Genomic DNA, 21,941 nt, shown 5'->3' on the forward strand with positions numbered 1-21,941 from the left:
CGGATAACCTGTACATAAAAAAATCTTGGAACGAACCGCTGCAACACAATGCGAGCATAATATCGACGCCTTCTCACCACGGGACTGACACTTGTATACCTCTACCACAGTTCATTTCGTAGCCAACATAGAAAATTCCGCACTGACAGCCATAAGAAGAATCATGGGAAAGAAAGAGATAGGTGCGTTCCACACTGACAGCTCCATAAACGACAAGCAGAAGAAAGGAGACTGCATCTACACTACGAAAACACAACCAAAACATCAGACCCCCGCTTCTCACATTTCGTTGCAACTTGTTCAACTTCAAATTTGAACGAGCAAAAGACAGATTCTTCTGTCGCTTCAACTAATATGGAATGCGCGGAATACAAAACTACACATGATACGGATGTCAGTAGTAACAACAGTACATATTTGACTTAGTCCGTGGGGAGCAGCTTGGTTCAGCATAGTTATTTGAACGTAGGTAGTTGATTGATTTTGTTCAGCATATTACGTGGCCGAGTTGCTGCTCTTCTATTTCAATAATGCTTGTTCAAGTTCATACATTACGAGGATGTCTGTGCATGTGGAACATTGTTTTACTAATAATCTGCAATAAAATTGTATCTTGTTTAATATGTGGCTCAAATATAGGTGTAATGATCGGTTACATGATGCTTTTCCCTTGCTAATGGCCAACAACGAAAAGTGAGCTTTATAGAGATATTTTTCCGATAATCACTGGTGGCGTCATTGCCAGTCATAGTTATTTGGTAGGGTACACCTAGGGATCCTATAATGAGAGATATGCAAATACTTTTCCAGACGATTTAGCAACGCTGTTACTTTTGTTAGCAAACGCTTCCAGCACTTGCCGCAGCGCAAAATGTTGAAGCTTGTATATGACTTTGCATTTGATAATAATTTGGAATATGTTTGTCTGTCCACTAACAGTGTTTAAATAAGCATTATCACTAAAATAAAAGTGCAATACAAATAGGCGAAACACGATACATAAACTAGATTACTTCTACTCGCGAAAGTAAAACAAATATTTTTTTCGATGAAACTTTTCTTAAAATCTATCTCAATACCTTTCAACCTCGTCTCAATCTGCAACAATAACAACGTTCATTTGGCTCACGTTTTGACAGTTCTCAATGCTCGATTGGCTTACAATGGCCGCTTTCGCATATCTCTCATTATAGGATCCCTAGGTACACCTTGGTGCAAGAACGTTGCCTTTTGAAACAAAGCGTGGTAGCGCCCCACCTCTTAAACCACTGGTGTACAACACTAACGAAAAAACCTCATACGAGCGAGCCTGCACGGGCGTTTCAGGACCGCGCACATGCTGAAGGGTTAATAAGAATGTTATTTGATTAATGAACATATTTGAACAGGTTCCCAATTATTCCACGCGACGCCCCTGTTGGAAACATACAAAACAATATTACATACCTGCCAAGCTACCTGTATTAATTTTGTAACTGCAATTCGCTTAACACCGAGCCTCCCGTCCAGAGCTCCTCCTCGCCGGAACAATTCCTCCTGATCCAAATCCGATCCAAACGACAACCTCTCCAGCGCATGCGCCTGCACCTGTTCCGATGCCAGCAGCTGCAGCTCTCTTTCATTCAAACCCAACGAGTATATGTATATCAAATCGCCATTATTACCATTCGGGAGTCTTGTTAATAGTTGGATTCTAACTTTCTGTTTCAAATTTGGTATTTTTTTTCGCATAATTATTTCATAAATCCAAAATCCAAAGTAGCCCCTGAAGTCAAAAGAAGCCCCTCACGACGGTACTAGGTAGGGTGCGACGCCTCGGTGTCGATATGCATGAAGCATGAAGCAGCTCTTAGGTATAGATTAAGGAAATGTTTGTTATAGGTGATTGTATATCAATGAACTCGACTTTACTAAGGTGGCGCAGATGAGCGCTGCGTGCCACTAGTTCTCTCTTTTACTCTCCCGCTGATCTTATGCAACGCAAATAGTGACGTCACTATTGGACCCCGCACGATGGTAATCCAACATTTTCGACGAATCTAATAAATTTCATCCGACCACCGTTGAAACTTTTTCCAAGCAAGGAAGAAAAATGCAAAAGATATTTTAGTTACAGGATAAATATTGTCGCTGTTTCACCAGTAGCTAAGAGTAAAATCAGCAGTGATTCAAATCGTTCGGGGCTGTCAGTTTGAATATGAATCTGAATCATGCACTTTCCCAGCAGTGGCTCAAGATTCAATTTTTATAACAGTCGAGATTCAAAAGCTTAAAACTGTTATACCGCCCAGTTCTATTTTCTGCAGATTTGAACCACGAATGAATCACGAGATTCAAATATTTTTCAATTGTTTTGGTGCATGAATGTGTCATTTTACGTACGGATCAATCCACTTTGCATTTACCGCGCCTTCCTCAGCAGCAACATAATCATTTCATTTAATGGAAAAAAATCAAACATGAATAGAACACTGCTGAGGAAACCTGTGAGTTTGTTCTATTTTGGCTCATATTCAAACTAGAATAGTGTTCGAAAATTTGCAACCAAACTGAATCACTACTGATTTCACTCTAATTGAAGGTGTTTTACGTAACAATTTATAAACTGGTATACAGTCATGCAAGCAGGAGACATGTCGATTTCAAGTTTTTTTTTTAACTCAAACTTTATGCAGTAGGGGAAGGTCCCTCCCCTTGGATATGTTACCTTGCCGTGGGCTTACGCCATTAGCACTAATATGGCAACCAAAGACATATCCTGTCGTGGTGGTATCACATGTTGACTATTTTTGTTTAATGCCGCGTCATAATCTGGCATTGACGCACTGATCTTACGGATGTGATCCAACGGACGTCGAGTCTTGGAGCCTTGAATGGTAGTGCAGTCAGGCAGATCTCATCCCTCAGTGATAATGGTGGTAGATCTCTTCTTTTCTGCAATACTTTTCTGAAGCGTTCCCTGATATTGATGAGTCGTAGCCGCGCTTAATTCTAGCTAGATAGGTACTTATTTTAATTGAATGTGGCCAATTTTATCGACGGTAATAGGGAATTGACTGTTGGATTCACTGAGTAGAAGTTTTATCAAAACTAGGAACGTGGCGCCTTTTATTTTGTTATGGCTCACTTTGAAGAACCATAATTAAAAAATATCACAAATTACAACGATGGTATGCAAACAATCTTATAATGGCTTCATCTCGATAATTTTACTAATAGATAGGGAATAGACGTGATGAAGCCTTACTTACTTTGCCACCGAAAAGTGAATCTATAGCTCTGACCATGACCCACACAATTATAGTTACGCTTGCTTTTAAGGCTTTAGGACGATTAGACAACTTAGGGACCATTTCTTCATCTTCGCATAACGCTTTAACTAGGTTTTTCGTCTAAGCAAAGCTGACCTTTAGTGATAAACAAATGGAGGCAATTTACTACAGCTAATACGCAACATAATCTACAACTAGAGCATAGATTTAAACTGAATAACGTAGGAAACATGTAATAACTAAGACAGACAAAATGACAGTAGAATTAAACATTGTAAGACGATATGACATCGTATTAAACATTTGGCATAATTATGACTGAGGATACGAAAAGATTGACAATAGAAACATAGACGTGGAGATCAATCATAAGACTTCCTAAGCCCATCATCAAATTGAAGCTCATGAACTGTCGAATCTTGTTTGGAGGCAATTCCGATGCTGTCGAGGACTATCGTAGCCCACAATGATAGTATTCCGGGTTTTCTCGAAATGAAGTTCAGAATATGTAGTGATTAAAATTGTGAGTAGAGAATTTTTGATGATTGCTTGGTGAACGGTTCTAAACTGCGGCCCGCTTTGGCCTTTTAATGCAGTTTTAGAGGCTTTCACTAAATAATCCTCAAAATCTAATGCAACATTATAGTTAAATTATGTTTTGATTAGAGTTTCTTACTTCATCATCAATATCATTATATTTAGACTAAAACACGTGCGATTGATGATTACCTAATTTTTTTTTTTAACGTACTTTTCGAGCTTCTGTTGCTTGATGACCCAAACGCTATTGATTTTAATTAGAACTAAATGTAAAACATATAATCATATATAATAACTGATATTTCTCCACAGCTTAAGTATTCATCATAAAACTATCCCCAACCTGCCCCAACTCCTTAGGCAGCGATATACTATGAGCATATCCCGCAAAACTTAAAACCCCATAGGTAAAGATGTTGTGAAGCCTTATCCTTATGTCCCTGGTGTATCATGGACGATATGAATTCCAAATTTACATCGGTGACTTGGCCCCTGGCCCCCTTATACATCAATAAAATAAAATAAAATAACTTTATGCAGTAGGGGAAGGTGGGGAGACTTGATTCTCCCCTGTTTTACTAAGAACCAAACTGCCCATGATCGCATATTTGCAACTATCGCATTTTGTTCATTTTGTAAAAAGCCTGTGAAGTGGGGGGAAATGCTTATCTAATCTTCCGGTCAATGTCATCATATAGGGTAAGACACCCAGAAATCGCCCTCCCCCCAGTTTTCGCCCACCTATTTTAAAATCTTAATTTCTCGAAAACTAGTTGTTGGAAACAGTTAAAGTTCAGGTTTTTTCATGATTGATTGATGCTTGTATGGAAAAACCTTAACTGTAACTGTTTTCAACAACTAGTTTACGAGAAATGAAGATTTTAAAATGGGTGGGCGAAAACTGGGGGGAGGGCGATTTCTGGGTGTCTTACCCTAGTGCATATACTCCTGTATATACGATGTGCACGTATTACCTGGCAATCTAACTGCATTGATTGTCTGCCTTTTCAGAATTCCCAATAACATTCCGTTGAAATATCACAAATGATGGTAATTGCACAGAGAAACAGACGTCTCACTTTGAACAAATTGCAATCAAAATCATCGTCACGAAAACATTGTCGCCCAATACTAAAATCCCGGTGAGTGGCCATGCGGCAACCAGATGGCGGTAGTGTGCAAACGTCAAACACAAGCAAAATCGATGAAAGCGCCATCGGTGGCCGATTGACCACCTACAAAAAGTTAAATAAACCGTTAAAAGGTGTACGATGGAACATATGTTGAGTGAGACGTCTGTTTCTCTGTGGTAATTGTTTGTGGCAAGGGAAAGAAAAGTGCAGTGGGTACCGGCCAAGTTCCCCCTGGCGGTGCTAAAATGATAAGCGGGAACAATATTTACCTACCTATTTAAATCTTTTAGTATCATTAGTGATTAGCACGCGTTATTATTTTATATGGGGGGCACGCATGGAACATATTTTTCAACGCGGGTGTCAGGCGGCTGACCCATGCTCGACCAAAATAGTAAAATTTAGCTAGAATATTTTAATTTTGTTTGATTGTTTTTATTTTATTTTTGCCATCAAATGATTAGGAGCTTATTTGCAGCATCACATAACCCAAGAGAGGGTAAAACTCTGCGTTGCATAGAACAGTTTAGGAGGTCCCTGATTCGGTGCATTGTTGCACTGTCGTTTGGAGCATGGATGTCCCGTGTCGTTTAATTATGGCGATGTCGTTCCCGCATCTATGACGCCTTTGCTTGAACAAATCATTTTATATAAAGGCTGGACATGTTAATAATTCATACTAGTTCTCAAATCTTTTGGTAGATACTTCTGAAAGCTGTCAAGGCGGTGGAAGGGACATTGCCAATGAGTGGCAGTGGCGGCTGTGCTCGGGCGGCAGTATGGTGAAAGCAGTTTCGGGACAGTTAGGATTCAGTTTCCATACTTAAGAGAATATCTAGAATAATATTATATTTTGATGAGCAATAACAATGCCAACCTCCTTTTTTTAATCACGAGCCTTATTTAGTAGCATAGGTTATCAGTACTCGTAATATACTTAATTCGGTGGGCACGCTTGGAACACATTTTAACTCAAGTTTGACCAAAAGTGTAAAATTTAATTGATTTATTTTAATTCAGTTTAATTATTTTAATCTTTCTGCGTCAAATGGTTAGGTATTTGTTTCCCCACCCCTCTCCTGCTCCCTCCTTTTCTATTTTATGTTTCCAAACTTAAACCAACGTGATCATACTAATCCCAAACTGCACGTACCTCTATCTCTACAAACAATTCTCTAATAAATAGGTTCCATAGCAGTCGCTAGAGCCGGAAGCGGTCAACAAGCCGCTCCATACTCTCCTCCTCTATCTTCTATTCTCTCACAAGTTTACTATCCTGAAACTGAACTGTTTCGGACCCCTTATGGGTCTGAAGCAGAGCACGGGACGCTCGAGCCTACCAGTCAGTGGATGGAAAGGTCCGTTGGGATAAAGGGTCTATCAAAAGCCTCGGATAACCTGGAATAAGTTTTCCACGATTCGAGTTCACGTTGATTTTATGAGTTCTATATATTAATCGTCACGTTGAAAATTTAAGCCAGCAGTGTAAACGTATTGCCTAATGTCATACAACGTAGATTGGCCACGGCCCGGGGATACGTTGAGTATAACAAGAATAACAAAGATGAAGATTGTCGCTGTCGTCGCTGTCCGGAACATCTTTTGCTGGCGAGGATAGGGTGCTAGGGTGCATACATTTACTCATTGTTACATCAATTGTATCGCAATAGGTGTTATAGCAAGATATCATTTTGTTAAAAGGTCCATTTTTGGCATAGTATGTTATATGATAGTGTATGTAAAATAAATCACGGGTACTTATTCAAATCGACGTTTGAATCTTTGTTTACAAAATCACATACCTCCATTTGAATAAATAGCCGAGTAATGTCTATTTCTAAAAGGACGAGCTATTGTGCTTATTGTGATTATAAAATGTAACACAATCAATAGCAACACAATGTACGCGTTATAAATATAATTCATAGTAATAATCTTTTTTTTCTTAATTCCAGGATTGCCGAGGGTCGTTTCCAATTGTCAAATGTACATACTGTCGCACGGAGTTCCAGCAAACTAGCAAGGGAAGCACGGCCGCTATTTGCAAAAAATGTGACCAAAATGTCAAGCAATATGGGAAGCCGTCCGCTTGTGAACTGTGCAACATTATCGCTGCATTCATTGGATCTAAATGCCAAAGGTTTGTATCGATTATTCATCATATCTACTATTGTAATATCCTTCATAACCTTGTAACGGAAACTCCTTGTTTATAATTATTGTATGTATCACTTTAAATTTAAATAAAACGTATCATAATTATGAACAATGATAATCTCCTACCTCACCTCGTTTCACCAATCCTTCCAACTCATAACAAAGAACAAAAGCTCTCGACTGTATCAGCACACCAGAATCAGTTGCTGTTGCAAAGTCTCCAAAATTACGTTTGATTATGACGCAAACATATTTGTACCATTCCCCCCGAATAGGTGTACAAACTCCGAGTTAAAGTACGGACCAGCGGTAACATGCGATCAATGCAAACAACGATGTGCCTTTAATAGGCCAGACTATAAGGTTAGCATCACGCCAACTTGAAGTGATGACCTACAGGCCTATGTCAATCTTCACTACTACCCTTACTATCGGCCGATGATTCCCGGGGCCGCCCATTGAGGGGTTCTGACTGACCGCAAACACACATCCGTAGCGCGGGCACTGAGTGATGTTCGGAATATGAAAGAAAACAAGGACCGAGCGGAAGTTCGATCCGAAATAGTCCGAAAAAAAACCCGAAAGTGAATGGAGGTGGACCTTAGCATTAAGTTAGATTTAGGAAGAATTAAGTCGATACACTCAAACTGATAATTATTATCGTATAAGAAATAATTGCAATCAAATGAATCACTAAAATGTGCAAGAAGTATGATACACAATAGCGAGAATGGCAAAATCATGTCAAAAGACAATAGTAAGGTCAGGAGGAACATAAATCTTTGCCATTTTTCAACGTTAGTTTTTTTTGTTTTGTTAACAACCTGTAATAATTTTGGGAATTGACGTTTGTGCGAAATTTATTATTAATTGGCAAAGCCCTCAAAAGTAGACAAAAAAATTTCTGTTGATTGTTCAAATCTAACTACTGTTACAAGTGACATTCAATGCTTCAGCATAAGTCTACTCTAGAATATTCGTCCAATCCTCTTTGACACTGAAAAGGCAAAAGCATACTGTGCTTTTCCATAACACCTCCACTTGCTGCCACACAGTACCAAGCCAAATTGAAAAGATCAACACCAATCTAGACATAATGCTCACAGATGGAATTTAAATTAGCATAATAGAATTTCAAAACATTGTTTAAAATACTATAGGATTTTACCATTATTTTGAAGTAGGCTATCGACTAGCACTGGTTCCCATGCTCAAAAAAGTAATATTCCTTTCTACCAAAGCGCAGTAACTTCCCAATAACATTCAATGTCAATGTAAATGTTATTCCAACCTCGTTTATTTGGCTCCTTCTGTACATATGATCTATACGAATGCTGTGCATATGATATATACGAATCTGACGAAACTCTCTAGATTTATTTCAAGATACGCCATCAGCAGGTATTTCCATCATTAGTTCCATACTTGATCAAATAATGTTCCTCTATACCAATCCGGCGAAGCCTATACCAGGAATACATGCAGATTGAGGTGTATTACAAGTTTCCAGCTCATTGAGCAAATAATTGCTGCAAATCTGGTGTAATAATTATTCTTAGGGTCTGTCTGATTTGGAGAATTAAACTGAAATTAAACTTAAAAGTGGCATTTCACTAATTATCGAATAACCCTGCTCGCAGAGCAAGATTACTTTTGACAGATATCGAATAATTTCGCATCGCTGTCTTATTGATATTGCTGGGTAGCACCAGCCATTCTTATGACCGGGTTGTTTCCTAATTTTTGAACTGTCGCTTTTAAGTTTAATTATTCTCCAAATGAGATAGACTTAAAAGTGATAGTTCAAAAATTAAGAAATTCGCCCGGTCATAAGAATGGCTGGTGCTACCCAGCAATTCCAATAAGACATCGGCGCGAAATTATTCGATATCTGTCAAAAGTAATCTTGCTCTGCGAGCTGGGTTGTTGGATAATTATTGAAATGTCACTTTTAAGTTTAATTTCAGTTTAATTCTCCAAATGAGACAGAGCCTTAAAGTATGGAAATAATCTTAGTGCCGATTTCTTCACCTCCGCTTAGGCCTTAAACCAGGTTTAAGTGTATGGGTAAGCACCGCTTAAGAGTTAAGCGGAGGTGAAGAAATTGGCCCTTACTACTTTGAATATCTAGAAATTTCTAACTTCTATTAATGAAACATTTTTTTAATATCCCAATGAATCCACCTTTTGTACATGTTCCCTCGATAATGTACTTACGACGACTCTGGTTTGGCCATAAGTATATATTACCAAAGAAATAGCAGCAGTTTGTTTCATAATACCTACACTCTGACTAATCTTCATGTCATATTTACCTGAAAACAAATGTGGTTCTCATCCACCACACTTTTCACGTAAGTGACATGAATGGCATGTAACCTGAACAAAATTTTGCTTGGTTGAGTTACGTGATTTATCAGGTGAATCTGACTGGATTTTCCAGTACTAATGACGTGAAGTTTGAAAGTAGTTACGTGTTTGATCAGGTGAACCTACGTACTGGTTACGTGAACTTTTAGTTAAAGCTGCATGACATCAGGCAACCACTACATGGTTTCAAATATATTGCAAAATTATTTTATGAATGCAAAATAAGTTAGTGACTGCCCGCAGCCGTAAATATAAGACCTCTTCGTGTTGTTGATACGCTTGATACGTTGAAATGCATTTGATGCAGAATGATATCTCTGTCATTAGACAGGGGATGCTGTCATTCGGGCATTGCGCATCGGAGTTATCGCAAAAACACTTTTGGAGAACAAATCAAAATTACTGACGAATGTCGAATGAAATTTATCAGATTTGTTTAGAGATTATGAAACTAGTTTCTTCCTCGAAAATTGCTGCAATTTCCGCTGTTAAATCCATCAAAAAGTATTCCAACCTTGGAAGTTGAAATCTGGAATAGAAAAACTAACTCTATACCGAAAAACTTTAGATCTAGGCTTCATGTAGCTTAATCTTCTTCCACTTTTCTACGAATCTTCTTAATTTCATGCAACTTGCGTTGATATTTTTCCAAGGAGGGAACTGCAGGTTCGGAAAATCCCCGCCTAGTTGCACCTGAATTATCACTTATGCGAAGCCTAATTATGTTTAGAGATGTCGCAAATTAATCGATTACTTCGATTAATCGATTCATCGTTGTGATAATCGATTAATTTTGAATCGATTATTACCCAACGATTAATCGATTCAATAATCGAGATGAATCGTGAGTAATCGATTAGTTACTAATCGATTAATCAGAATTTTACGACATCATAAGGATGTCGAAAATTAATTGATTATTTCGATTAATCGATTCATCGTTGTGATAATCGATTAATTTTGAATCGATTACTATACAATGATTAATCGATTCAATAATCGACAAGAATCAAGAGTAATCGATTAGTAACTAATCGATTAATCGGGATTTTACGACATCTCTAATTATGTTTAGGTTATGTGTCATTCATTCTTACGTGCACTCTGAAAAATCCTCACGTCATATTTACCTGAAAACAAATGCGGTTCTCATCCACCATACTTTTCACGTAAGAGTGACCCGAATGGCATGTAACCTGAACAAAATTTAGCTTCGTTGAGTTACGTGATTTATCAGGTGAATTTGACTGGATTTTCCAGTACTAATGACGTGAAGTTTGAAAGTAGTTACGTGTTTGATCAGGTGAATCTTACGTTATTTCTACGTACTAGTTACGTGAACTTTTAGTGAAAGCTACATGACATCAGGTAACCACTACATGGTTAGAAATGTTTTGAAAAATTGTTTTTTTCAAATCTATGCAAAATACAATAGTGACTGCCAACAGCCGTAAAAAGGAGACCTTTCCGCTTTGTGCTTAATGCGTTGAAATGCGTTTGATGCAGAATGATGTTTTTATTTTTAGACAGGGAGTACTTTCATTTGGCCATTGCGCTTCGGAGTTACCGCAAAAACACTGCTGGAGAACAAATCAAACTTACTGACGAATGTCGAATGAAATTTATCAGATTTGTTGAGAAATGAAATTAGTGTCTTTCTCGAAAATTGCTACTTATTCCACTGTTAAATCAATCAAAAAGTTCACCCTCGAAGACTGAAATCTGGAATAGAAATTTTATACTGTAGTTCTAGGCTTCATGTCGCTTTATCTTTTTCCATATCACTTTTCACCGAATCGGATAAATTTCACCCGACTTCCGTTGATATTTTTTTCCAAAGGGGGAACATGCAGGTTCGGAAAATCCCCGCCTAGTGGCACCTGAAATATCTCTTACCTCGGCGAAGCCTAATTATGTTTAGGTTGTGTGTCATTCTTTCTTACGTGAGTGTCAAGTCACTCTCACGTGAAAAGTATGGTGGATGAGAACCATATTTGTTTTCAGGTAAATCTGACGTGAAGATTGTTTACAATGCTGGTTTTCCGCAAATGCCGAAGCTACAATAACACTAACACAATCTCATTTAAATTGTCTACGAGTACATACAAACATATTCACCAAGAATTTTAGTGAAAGTTACGTGAATTTCAGGTGAACATTACTAACGTCACGTAACAATCGTCGTTTGTTCAAGACAGATCAGTTACGTGATTTTTCACGTGAATATGACGTGATGATTATTTAGAGTGTGTTATTCACTCTCACATGGAAAGTATGGTGAATAAGAACCATATTTGTTTTCAGATAAATCTGACGTGAAGATTGTTTACAATGCTGGCTTTCCAAATGCCGAAGCTGCAATCACAACAACACAATCTAACTTAAATTCTTTACGAGTACATGCAAACATATTCGCCAAGATTTGTAGTAATTTTCACGCCGATCGGTTCAGTACTTTCGGAGTCTATAAGGTTCAGACAGACAGAAATTCATTTTTATGTATATATATAATATAATAAGAAGAAGATGTTCATGTAAGTGTATTGTAGATTTGTAAAAACATTTACCAACAAGCTGTCTAATTGTGGGTTAACATTATTTAACGGGAGTCAAAGGATGTATTCTGCCGGTATACGCCTACTTGTTCCATGTTTGCTGGCAGAATCACGGCAGTATAAATAAGCAATGGAAAAAATGAACCACCTATAAGTAATAATTATAAATGGTTATAGTCAAGCCACCATAACACATATTTTTCCCTTTACAATACTATTCATAATTCTGGATTTGAAATTTATCGGAATTTTAGACATGGTCATAGGTTCCACATTTTATTTCAAAGAAATATGCCTTATTCTTGAACTAATATTTGAATTTCGTTAAATATTAAATTAATGTTATCATACTGTACGCCAAAGCAGCACGAGTGCGCGCACAGAAATTTCACTGGCGCTTACTCATGCATAAATCAAACTGTGGACATATTCAACCTGGGAAAATTATTCGAACCAATTGAATTAATTCGGAATTTTCAAACTACCTTCAACAAGGGGTCGTACACTAGTTAAGTAAGCACTTATGGGGGGAGGGGGCCATTTTCATACGCTTCATATAAATATAAAATGATTTGTATATGGGGAAAATCTTACATAGGGGGAGGGGGTGGTGAAAAACCCAGAAAAAATGCTTTCGTAATTAGTGTACAGCCCCCAAGGATAGGGGTGTGTTAACCGGGACATAATGCTGTAGTCTTCAGAACGCCGTGAAAGCTTGTTTTCGGGTAACATTCTCGACTCCCTGTGTTCATTCTTCTTCAATTTTGTAAATAAAATCGAAGCTGGAGTTCTTATAGTAAAAGTTTGGAAGATTCGGGGATATTTCTAGAACATCAAAAAAACACCAAGTTGAAGGGTAGGCCAAGTATTACCGTGACCTGCCCTAATTCCGCGCATCGCCTAATACCGTGGTTTTCATCAAAAATCAGAACCTGTTTATCATGGACATCGTATTATTTGGTGAAATGTTCAAACATATTATGTTTGAACATTTCACCAAATAATGTGATGTCCATGATATCCAGGTTCTGATTTTTTATGAAAACCACGGTTTTAGGCGGTGCGCGGAATTAGGGCAGGTCACGGTATAAGAAAGCGATACACAAAAATGAAATATTGTTCAAATGTCCTTCTCAACAGTTGATCGGGGTTTGCTAAGCCTAAGCTATGGGTGTCCAGTAGCCTTGCGAGCATAGGCGTAGGATTGCCAATCCAGAGAAGGCGATGATCGATTCTCGGTCCGGTCTATGATGTTTTCGGGTGGGAAACATTCTCGACTACCTGGGCATAGTGTATCCATTGTTTCCATGCAATAGCGGGCATAGAAAAGCTTTCAATTAATAACTGAAGAAATGCCAATAGAATAAGTTTAAAAGCAGGCCGAGTTCCAGTTGGAGTGTAGATCCGTTGAAGAAGAAGAAGAAGAAGCTAAGAGGATGAAAGATAGGAGATAAAATAACTCAAAAGTGGATTTAAAAATACTCAACGCTGGGTGTTTTTTCTTCTGTGTAGAAAACTTGCAGTTAATAACCTGCGAGGCAAACATTTCTCGTGAGGGATGTGAAAACAATAAGAAAGACACACTCATTTGGCTGAGGTTCTGCTAAATCGCTCCAATCGTTTTTTTTATGGCCCTCTGTTGATTCTGTTGTGAAAGACAAAAAATCTATTTATGCATATATTTGTTAAAGATTAAGGAATATTTGATACGATTTGTAATTAATTGGAACTGCTAACAGTGCTACACGTAAATTTGTATGAAAAATTGAGTAGTTTTTCATAGACCCTTAGTTCAGTTGAGCAAATCCCTCGCCAAGGTTGTAATCCGATTCATCGTTATCATTACAGTAGTCTTAAATTAATGTACAGCCGCCACTTTGACCATAATCGTTAACTCAATAATGCTAAAAACGACGTTCATAATATTTAAGTGTTTTATATAAAAATTGGCTTACAACTTCAAACATAGCAACATTACAAGTTCGAACAGGCTACTTCATATTATACGTTGCACAGGAAATTTCATTTAGATATCATGTAACTAATTTGCTAATAACTTTTTCCACAAGTTATTTACATTTCTCGGGTACTTATTCACGGTACACGGTTGGTATTCTTTAATTTCCCGGTTAACCTGATTTTTCACAGCTTTTTAAATACCACCTGCATTTTCCTCGATTTTTTGAGAATTTTTTTATGGAGTTAACTCATAGTTTCAGTAACGCTAAAGGTCGTAATCAACTAAACCCCACCCGTGTAAAAAAAGAACTGGGTGTATGTCCATGACTGAAAAAGTACCAGGTCATGTGCGTCCCATATTGAAAGTACCCGCATTACAGTCCCATTAGGAATTTACATGTCCTGATTGCAAAAAAACTGAAGATTTTAGGATCAAACTAAATCGTATCACGGTAATCTATCGAATGATGAATAACTTAGCAAAATTTTAATAAGATCCGATGATGTTTCAATTTATTAGTTTTTTTAATGGAAGATGCAATTTGGAGCTTCAATGGCTATTATTTCAGTATGCAAAAAAAAACGGTGAGGGACTGATATGCGAGTGGGGGTAGTGTATGCCTTGAAGGATCATAAAACTTATATAACCACTAACGTACTCTAGTTTGTATTCACTTTTGGAATATGTTGAAACAGGAGCTTAGTTGCGGACACAATTTTAATTTACCTAATTTATTAGCTTCAACTAATTCAATAAAACGCGTAACATGACATACACATTCGATACACAATCGGCATGAGAATATGAGCAGAGATGCCCCGTTAGCTTAAGAATGGACACTGTCTGTAAAAAAAAGCCATCCTATACATGTAACTGCTATAGAACGTACCATCAAATGGGGTACCTTGCAACACTTTGACTTGACCCTATTCAGATGTTCCACATAGGAAATTGCCTACTTTCCGGCGATTGTTTTGTCGGTTAACTTGAACTCTGAGCAAATGTTGCTAGTTACCCCACATGTGGGGTCCCTGCAACAAGCATGTTTTTTATTCTTCCGAATCAATTTAATCGATATTCCGGTAAAGTTAGATTCATAAGCATAGCGCATTATACGCGTCCCTATCATGATATGGGGTTGGGTACCGCCATCGGGGGTGACAATGGGTCTGGGGGTGAGAATGGGTCATCGCTCTCATCAACACCCTGGGGATCGGATAGCAAAATCGTTCAAAAAGGTCTCTTAGGGTTCTTTCTAAAATTACGTAACGCTAAATTTGATGATTTTGGACCCCCACCCTCCCCCTCGTAACACTTTTTGTATGAAAGGTTTATTTTTTTGTATGGATCGTGACACTCGGCTTGACCCACTCCCTCCCCCTACAGCGTTACGTAATTTGTGAAAGGCCCCTTATATTTTAGTCTTCTTGCCCTCAGATACATTCAATCTATTCTACAAGCATTTTAAGTACTTGAAACAGTGACCCATTCTCACCCCCATTTGACCCATTGTCACCCCCGACGACGGTACTTATGTTTTTCGACTGCTTCATTTGTAATACAATGTCTTTGAAAGTGAAAAGTGCTGCAAGTAACACCATTTGACGGTAGTTAAGATAGATAGTGATCGTTGGTGTGTTTGTCGTTCATATGACGAATAGCAAGGCGATAAGGTGAAGCGCTTCTCGCAGTTACTGCTGCACATTAGTTGCTCATAACCGAACAGAATGTAAGTCTATGAATGCATCCTAATATTTTGACGTAAACTGAGTCTAAGGGGAAGATTCGGATACAGGGTGTAAAACGGAAATTTCAAAATTAGGGACCGTCTCCAAATTATGTAAAATTTTAAATGTGAATAGCGCTCTTATTTTTTAATGGGATTTTGAAATTATATATCATTTGGCCCGGAAACTCTCCACCACATCTCCGTTGAACTATTGAAAATTTACATGAAACGCTTCAAAGCATTCAATCGCCAAAATGTAGGCAATTAGCTTTAACCACACTACGGCGAAACCAACAGATGTAATCGAGAAAGGCATTCTTACCACTGGGGAACAAATTTGAGTTTTTAAAGTGAAAATTTTAAATTGTGTTTTTTTTTTTTAACTAAGCGCTGCATACTGCTACAACAGTTTTCAACAAACATTGTAAGCTGTTTTGCACTATCTGGGAATGAGGCTGGGGATTGAGAAATTCTGGGGAAGGGGGTATTCTGTGAAATTATCGATCCACCTTGCTCGCTGCACAGTGCGCACCTCACCTTGTGCCCGTCGGATCGTTGTCGAGAACCATTTTCACCGGGTCATTGTCCGCCATTCTGGCTACCTGTCCGGAACACCGCAGTCTTCCAAATGTTGTGGTATGAACAATGGGCTGGTTCTCCCAACAGCTGTGGTTCATTCGCCTTCTCCACGTGCCGTCCACCAGCTGCACCCCACGTCCCCACCATAGATGGTACGCAACCAGTGCAGTGTTGTAAAATATCATTAGCATTCGTTTGCCTTATCTTCCCAGAACTTATTTCAGAAGTTAGCTATCAATTCATGAGGAATGACAAACTTATAGCGGCTTAATGTGCCTACAACTTTGTGTAACCAGACATTACTGTAAATATGTAATCTGGCGCGTGGGAGGGAAAATTTCTTTCAAATCAGCAAATGACATTTTACAAGCATGTACGCAACACTTTTCTTTCGAAAATCCCAAGTGCGCTTTGGTTCTAACCGAGCATCATCTAGGCACAGAGAAACACACATCGACACGTCTGTGGAACAAGATGCAATTAAAATTATCGTCAACAATATTATCGCCCAATGTTAAATGCCCTGTGTGTGGTCAATAGACAACCAGATGGCGATAGTGTGCACACGCAAACTCGATTGCTGGTATCGTTATCGAAGGTCACCAATGAGCGCAAGTGAGCTTCTTGGCCATGCGGTTAGCGGCGTCAGTAGTCTGGGCTTATTTGCGTGCTGTGGAGTGTGGGTTCGATTCCCGCTCTAGAAAGAAGAAAACACAGAGAAACAGACGTCTCACTCAACATATGTTCCATCGTACACCTTTTTAACGGTTTATTTAACTTTTTGTAGGTGGTCAATCGGCCACCGATGACGCTTTCATCGATTTTGGTTGTGTTTGACGTTTGCACACTACCGCCATCTGGTTGCCGCTTGGCCACTCACCGGGATTTTAGCATTGGGCGACAATGTTTTCGTGACGATGATTTTGATTGCAATTTGTTCTAAGTGAGACGTCTGTTTCTCTGTGGAGAAAACTTTTCGTAAAGCGAAAAATTCTCCGCTGGTCCACTGGGTGTTGTGTAAATGTCCTGTCCGTTGTCTAATGCTAGGTGTTGCGTATTCAGTCTGTGCGACCTATGGTCGAAGACGGTGACCTTGTTTGTAGGTACATGACCCGAGTAACCAAAAGTTCCTGTAAGAGTACGTTTCGCGCTTAAGCAGCTCAGTGAAGTTGGTTAAGCGAAAAACGTACTCTTGAAGGAACTTTTGGTTACTTGGGGAATTTCTTCAACCACCTCGATTTCGTCATTACCCAACTAACATTTAATGTCAATGTAAATGTTATTTCAACTCGCCTATACGGCTTCAAGCTGAATATGTGTGCTATACATATGATCAATTCAATCATTCTATTCAATTCCTTTACCAGCAAATCTGGCGAATCTATTCAGCTGTATTTGACGTGTCTGCACAACTACTTTACAGCATGTTACACAATTTTTTCTCAATCTTTATTAAACCATTTAGTAATATAATTCGCTTCAATGGCGCTTATTCAGATTTTTTGAATCTGTTAAATACATTTTATACAGCCACTGAATTCAATTTGATTAAATATTATTTGAGAGGAGAGTAAATTTCGGAAGTTTATTCAATGTTTTATTTTGTGAAAACTCAAATATCAATTTTGTTGCTACCTAGATTCGAACTCCTGATCTCCTGATTCAATGGCCGCTGCTCTGTCATCACCGTAACTTTGACATATGTAAATAACAAAGAAAATAATGGATGTGCTTCTTCGCATACCCTATAGGTTGTTTTACTAACGCTATTTTCAGATTCATGCTGTATAAACGTTAGGAAGAGGCCTACATGCTGCTTTCAGCACATAAGCTTAAAAATTATGCTTTCAGCATTATTTCAACCATTATTCAAACATCTATCAGCATGTTCTGTTGGCTAACTTTTATCCATCATCAATCGCTGAAATTATTTTAGGCAACATTTTCTCGATCTGTATAGATGCTACTTTGCTGCTAATCGTTTAACAGTAGCCGTCAACAGAAATATCGCTTCTAAATGGCTTGTTTTCTTACGCTATCTGCTAGCATTAATGACAGCGCTTTGTCAGTTGCTATAAGAGCAGGTGAATACCTTTGTAGCTGCATTACAGAAATCAATAGCTCATACACAGCTCCGGCAACAAAAATCAAATGTAAACATAGCGGTTTTGACGTTCCATACTGATATGCTATTAAAAGAAGCAGTATAAGGTTTACTTAAACGTTGTGTAATCTTCAAAGATACAGAAGCTGCCTAAAAGCTTCGTTAGTTCATTTATAGCGCCATTACGCTATATTGTTAGTGCTATAACAACAGCAAAAACGTTTTCATTGTGAATGCTACTCACCGTAATATGGGAAGTTGCTAACAAGCAACTCAGTTACATACATGAGCTATTAACCGATAAGCTTGGTTGCTAATTCAGACAGAGCTGTTTTATGACTATATGAAAGCTGCATAAACGATAAAAGATTAAATATATTCGGCACACTGACTAGCTGATAGATATTTGGGTAATAGTCGAGTTGAAGTTTAAGGGATTATTTGCAGAGGCTTTTCTTTTATTCAGCATTGGCTGCTTTTATTCAAATATTATACAGCCAAAGGCTAGAAGTTGAAGCTTTTAGCACCAAAATTGTTAGTTGGGTAGCGAAACAAACCTCGGTGGTTGACATCCCTCGAGCATCTTCCTAGCATTCACTTCGTCTCCGACGTGTTGATGATTATTCCGGTCACCTTTGCTACCCTATTCAGTATGATGTAAGCTTCTTCCATCTTCTCAAAGTTGATACGCCATTGATACGTCGGCGAAACCAAATAGCTGAACGGGCTTCCTGAAATATCTACTCTTTGTATTTCTATTCTATTCTGTCCCATATCAGTTTTTTTACTCATTTCGTCGATGTTTACAATAAAACTCTTAGTCTGAAGTTGTTTCTGATATGCTGTGAGAAGCATTCCTGCGAGAGGTTTTCTTCGGTGGCGACCTCGGTGGCGACCGGTCTATTGAACCTGCCGTAGTTAGATCTCGTCGCTGATTAGCCAATCGTGATTGTTTTTTCTCCTCCTCCTTCCTCAATGCGCTTACACAGTCTGTGTAGCCCATTACTCATTTCTTCACAAATCATATCAGTTTCACAAATCAGATCAGTTTCCGCCATCTTCTCACGTTTGATCATAGAGTCGGGGATGGGCACTGTTTCCGCTTGTTTTGTTGCCGTCGACACTCAGTGTCTAACTCAACTGCATCCTCTTCGATTACCTCATTTTCCATTATTTCTACTGACGTTTGCTCCGGTGCTGTCCGTTCAAATCCGATCACCACTCCGGAATATGTTCGGTTTTGTCCGTCTCTGCTTTTCCCTACTTGCTTGCCATGATCCTGGTTTTCCCGACTCCTATTTTTCCATTGTGGGCACAAGTCCTTCCGATGGCCTTCCTCTAAACACCCGAAGCATTTATTTTGAAGCTCTGGGTAAAATATTCTGCCGGTCCAATTCAGTACTTCAAGCGACGGCGGAACTTCCTTCTGAACATCCAGATATACCCCTCGCACACCAGTGATCATATGATCCAATCCTAAGTTGGGCGGAAATCTTTCCCGGATCACGCGCTCTGCTTTTCCGTATTCCACCGGACGCAACAATAACTCACTATCCGGTAATTCAGGTGGTAAGTCAAATACACGGATGTAGTGGACATTACTGCCTGAAATCACCATATTTACTTCAAATGTCTTTCCACTAGAATAATGAAACTTTCTTGGTTCCACATTTTTTTTCAATGAATCCTGCATTGCATCCAGTGTGACAAATTTAACAAACAGTGATCTGTCCATTGCTGTTTTGTAGGGGAAGAGGCCCCAAAACGCCCCCCCGATGCAAAACGCCTTTTGTGGTTTCCCTCATATTTACCGCCATTAAGATGGCTGTAACAAAACCAGATCTAAAATTATGTAAGTTAGGCGAAACAAGTTTCAAAATAGTGTATGGGAAGGTCGGAAAAACCGAAAATTTCCACATTTTGAAGAAACATCTAACATTTTGGCGAGGCAAAACGCCCTAGTGGCACTAACCTACAATGTACTTGCGTCTCCACGCACTATCCATTCCAGAATGCTGATTTGCCGACGCGTGGTGTTTTGTTCCTTAGGAGCTGCCAGCTAAAAGGCGTTTTGCCTCATGAGTTTTCCGGCAACAGAATATCACCACTTTTTTGAAATGTGAATATTATCAATATGATTAAGATTTTTGACAATTTTTGAATGGCATCAACTAGCTATCTTGTTTAACTGATGCATAATGTAAAAATACCCATGAATAGCGTTACAAATAAGACAATAAAGCAGTGTTTGCTTAGCTAGGGCATATTGCCCCCCCCTTCCCCTAAACAGTTTCCATAGACGATACATCCACGTCTAATTGCCGCACAAACCCGGCGATCTCAACCCAGCTTGGCCGGGGAGCAGAAATAGGGAAACGAAATTGAACCGTTGTCTCTATCATTTCGCACTCTATTATCTACCGCGACAAATAAAGCAGGGCGACAAGCAGACAAAGCAAATAAAATCTAAACTGATCGGTATCTACAAAGGTTGCCGTAGTCCGAAACCAATCTTGGACTAGGCTTTCGTCTTATAGTCGCCCAATGTTAATCCGTGGTGTCCGACTTCTACGCGTATTGTATAGGATAGGAATACTGCAACTCTTACCCAACCAACTAAAACCAATTTTTTTCTTAGTTCGAAATTGGTTCCTGCCCAATGTAATTCAACTTAAACTAGTTACAAAACAATCAGTTCCAAATCGCAAAAATTGGTTGGGCCATATTGCCCCACAATGGACGAGAACAGCTTCCCTGGGAAGCTTACCAGACTGATCAGAGAAACGGTGGATGGTGTGCAAAACTAAGTGAAAATTTCGGGCGAACATTCCAGTTCGTTTGAATCGCGCCGGGGAATAATACAAGGTGATGAGCCTTCGTGCCTGATGTTCAACATTGCGCTAGAAGGTGTCATGCGGAGAGCCGGGTGTAACAGCCGCGGTACTATTTTGAACAGATCTAGTTAATTTGTTTGTTTCGTGGATGGCATGGATATTGTCGGCCGAACATTTGCAAAGGTGGCAGAACTGTAGTACACCCGGCGGCTGAAACGTGAGGCAACAAAAGTTGGACTGGTGGTGAATGCATCGAAGACAAAGTACACGCTAGCATGCGAGAACAAGAGCGACAGGGCCCACCTGGGAAGCAGTGTTACCATAGACGGGGAGACTTTCGAGGTGGTCAATGAATTCGTCTTTCTTGGATCTTCACTAATGGCTGATAATAATGTTAGTCTTGAAATACGAAGGCGCATCATCTGTTGAAGTCGGGTCTACTACGGGCTCCAGAAGAAACTGCGATCATAAGAGATTCACACCCGCACCAAATGTGTCATGTAGAAAACGCTCAAAATTCCGGTAGTTCTCTACCCACATGAAACTAGAACCATGCTCGAGGAGGACTAGTAAGCACTCGGAGTTTTCGAGAGATGGATGTTAGGACCATTTTTGGCGGTGTGTAAGAAGACGGTGTGTAGCGGTGAAGGATGAACCATGAGTTTGCCCAGGTTTACGGCGAACGCAGTATCCAGAAGGTAGCTGAAG

The 21,941-nt window shown here is 39.0% G+C and overlaps 1 protein-coding gene across 2 annotated transcripts in view; it reads left to right on the forward strand.

The window, feature by feature from the left end:
* Nucleotides 1-21,941, forward strand: part of LOC134211145 (serine-aspartate repeat-containing protein F) — a 53,664-nt gene that overhangs the window by 26,609 nt on the left and 5,114 nt on the right. The window contains exons 2-3 of one of the 2 annotated variants that reach the window (XM_062687784.1): nt 6,901-7,085; nt 7,378-7,465. In XM_062687784.1, coding sequence (XP_062543768.1) covers nt 6,901-7,085; nt 7,378-7,465 — 273 coding nt within the window. Of the gene's footprint in view, nt 1-6,900; nt 7,086-7,377; nt 7,466-21,941 lie in introns of those variants that run through there. The other variant, XM_062687785.1, reaches the window with a different exon arrangement.

Source organism: Armigeres subalbatus, chromosome 2 (genome assembly GCF_024139115.2).
Source record: "Armigeres subalbatus isolate Guangzhou_Male chromosome 2, GZ_Asu_2, whole genome shotgun sequence".
In the NCBI taxonomy this organism is placed as follows: Eukaryota; Metazoa; Arthropoda; class Insecta; order Diptera; family Culicidae; genus Armigeres; species Armigeres subalbatus.